Here is a 2,956-nt window from a genome sequence, read left to right as displayed (position 1 = left end):
ATTTTAAAGAAACAGTATATCTTGAAATTAAATCACCATACTTTGAGTGAAGTTTAGCGAATTTACGTCGAAGGTTATGATACAAAACAAAACTTGTTTCATAAATTTCTTCGTTAATGTGCGATTACGATCATTAAACTCGTTCATGCTAGACCATGCTCCGTTATGTACAAACTGCGAAATGTAAATACCATAGGATGGACCTTTAGTGATGTTACCGTCAAGGAATGGAAAATTCACAATTTCAAAGTTACAGTCGTCCCGTTTGTCATATAAAGTCTAAGTCTAAATTCAACATGCACTTGAACAAGTAATGTGTAACTTCAATAATCCGACGTTGTGTTCCAATAAATGTTTTACTGTATAACGTCATCCAATCCTTAGTCACGCAGTTGTTTCATTAATTTTTAACGTAACCATTTTCCTATTATTATTTATAAAGTGAAGATATTTGATGCAGTTTGTTATAATGAGAATGGCTTAAAACTTTACCTTTGAACATGAAATATGTCTTAAACATCCAACTATTTACACGCCAGATAGCGTGGCACGCATAAGTTTTAATCCTGCATAATAGCAATCTTTCTCTTCAAATCATGGATGAAACATACATAAAAACATGCTCAAAACTCTCGAATGAAACTAACTACCTGACTCGACATAATGAACGACATTAAAAAAGTTAATGCAATCATTATGAACGTTTACATCAATCTACATCTAATTGATTCTGGCATGCAAGTAAAAGCATGCAAACCTGTAAGTTATCAATCAGGAACATTATTCAAAAGTCATGCGTTTACATGCATTGTGTGTACTACTATATCGTTGCCATTAGCTTTCTATGAACGACGGAGGTACACTGGATTAAAAGACCGACACATAGGCTGACAAACAACACTCTACCAAACCGGTTTGCATACATACAAACGAAACGAAATTCAACACAAACTTAGCGATGCACACAGAAGACGCTCACATTGAGGAGATTCTAAGTGAGAACGAGGATTAACGCCGGAATCGTTTATCAATCAAAATAGTATTAAAGATGTAATGTAGTGGCGTGTTTTGCGAGATTCTTTATTTACATGGGTGTTTGTTTATAGTCAACACAAAATTTGTATGGTTGCTCTGCGGCATAGTCTTTGACATTACTCCAAATCAAACCTGCATTTCTTGAGTAATGTATCAACGCCGAAGATTTAACGAGGAGTTCATTTATGGCACTACATCAAATATACAATTGCACATTGAGTCTCTAATATCATCATCAAAGTATTTCATTTATGCCTGATAACGCCATGGCATCCCTGTCGCTGCCTACAGCGCTGATTAATATGAACCGACATACCATTACAAACGGTATCGAGTTTTACGTACATTAATTAACTACGTTCCTAGCTTTTATCAATCAGACTACAAAAGAACAAATATCCGATCTCTCGTAACAGCGTTATGCTGGAAGGAACCACGGCACTAATAAAGAGGACTTTTCGTACGCGCACGGTAATCGGAACGCAGCAAACTTTGTGTAGGCCTATGACAAAAACAGGTTGTTTATTTCAAGAGATCCAGCTTTTATTCTCTAGACATGTCGACAACGCCAAAGACGGATTACCACAACGAAGACGCAGGTATCATTCTTATGACACTAGGGTTACAGATTCCGCTAGCTATCGGCTTGGTGGTGCTCATTTTGATATCGTTTACGGGCAATGCAATGACAGTTACAACTTATTTACGGGACAAGAAACTCTGCTCCGTGTACGATTTCTACTTGTTTCATCTCGCAATCACGGATTTACTGGTATCCGCCATCAGTTTACCTTTTAACACGGTGTATATTCTCATGAACTTCACGTGGCCGTTTGGATACGCAATCTGTAAGGTGTACCTCGTGTGCGACTTCACGCTGTGTGTCCAATCCATAATGCTGATGTTAATCATTAGTTTAGATCGGCTGCTATTGATCCAAATGAGCTCCTCCTACATCATCAGGATCACGCAACGCGTGGGAATCGCCCAGGTTGCCGGAGCCTGGCTCATCTCCTTCCTTGTGTACTCTCCCGCTATCATCGGCTGGGACGCCTGGAAGGGCTACTCGATCCTCAAGGACATGGAATGCCACACGGAATTTGCGTACGACCGCGTCTTCATGACGATCACGGCGTTCGTCGATTTTATTATCCCATTCGTATGCCTGGCGTCATTGAATGCTGTTATCTATGTTAAAATAAAGCAGCGATCAAAAGTGAATCCGGTCACGAGTATGTGTGTGCAATCGGTGTCAACTGATAATTCCAGTAATCGAACGACAGCTGTACCGATGCCTCCTGCGGTCCGCGACTTTGGCAGACACCACCGGAAGGCGGCAAAATTTCTTGCCATGCTCGTCGCGGCCTTCCTTGTGTCCTGGGCGCCCTATACCATTATCACCGTGCTGAAATCGTTCTGTGATGACTGCGTGAACAATATTGTGTACGAGCTAGTCCTCATTTCCCTCTGGATGAAATCCGCCGTTAATCCATTCCTGTATGCGTACAACAGTCCAAGATACCGCATGCACTTCCGACGTTTCCTTTCGTGTAACGACAGGCTCCTGTTCTGGAAAGGAGAACAGGCCGTAAAACCGGAAATCAGAGTTCAGAACACTGCCGCTTGACGAAGCATTCACCAAAATTATCATGCAATACTTCTGCTAGACTGAGGACAAAATGTGTTAAGAAGTTTTGATCCAAGTTTTTAGTCTAAGTTAAGGTAAATTCATGTGTCGAACTAACATGAGTAATGTGAGAGTACTTTTGGATATTTATACCAGTGAATTATAATTTAATACTTAAGACTTACAGACGGATATTGGTCGTTAAGTTATGCATCTGTATATTGTCCGTGTATAGTATTAGTTGTTCGTTTTATTAAGTAATTACTATAATAGTTCTTAACCAAAATGCTGCGT

At 39.9% G+C, this 2,956-nt stretch overlaps 1 protein-coding gene across 1 annotated transcript; it reads left to right on the top strand.

The window, feature by feature from the left end:
* The first annotated feature begins 1,591 nt into the window (after positions 1 to 1,591).
* LOC127859655 (octopamine receptor 1-like) lies at positions 1,592 to 2,662 on the top strand. Its single transcript, XM_052397160.1, has one exon. The coding sequence runs from the start codon at positions 1,592 to 1,594 to the stop codon at positions 2,660 to 2,662; it is 1,071 nt and encodes a 356-aa protein (XP_052253120.1).
* Positions 2,663 to 2,956: the final 294 nt, after the last annotated feature.

The sequence above is a fragment of the Dreissena polymorpha genome, chromosome 15 (assembly GCF_020536995.1).
Source record: "Dreissena polymorpha isolate Duluth1 chromosome 15, UMN_Dpol_1.0, whole genome shotgun sequence".
Lineage (NCBI taxonomy): Eukaryota > Metazoa > Mollusca > Bivalvia > Myida > Dreissenidae > Dreissena > Dreissena polymorpha.
Note: the sequence above shows the minus strand (reverse complement) of the source record. Positions and strands in the feature narration are given on the sequence as shown.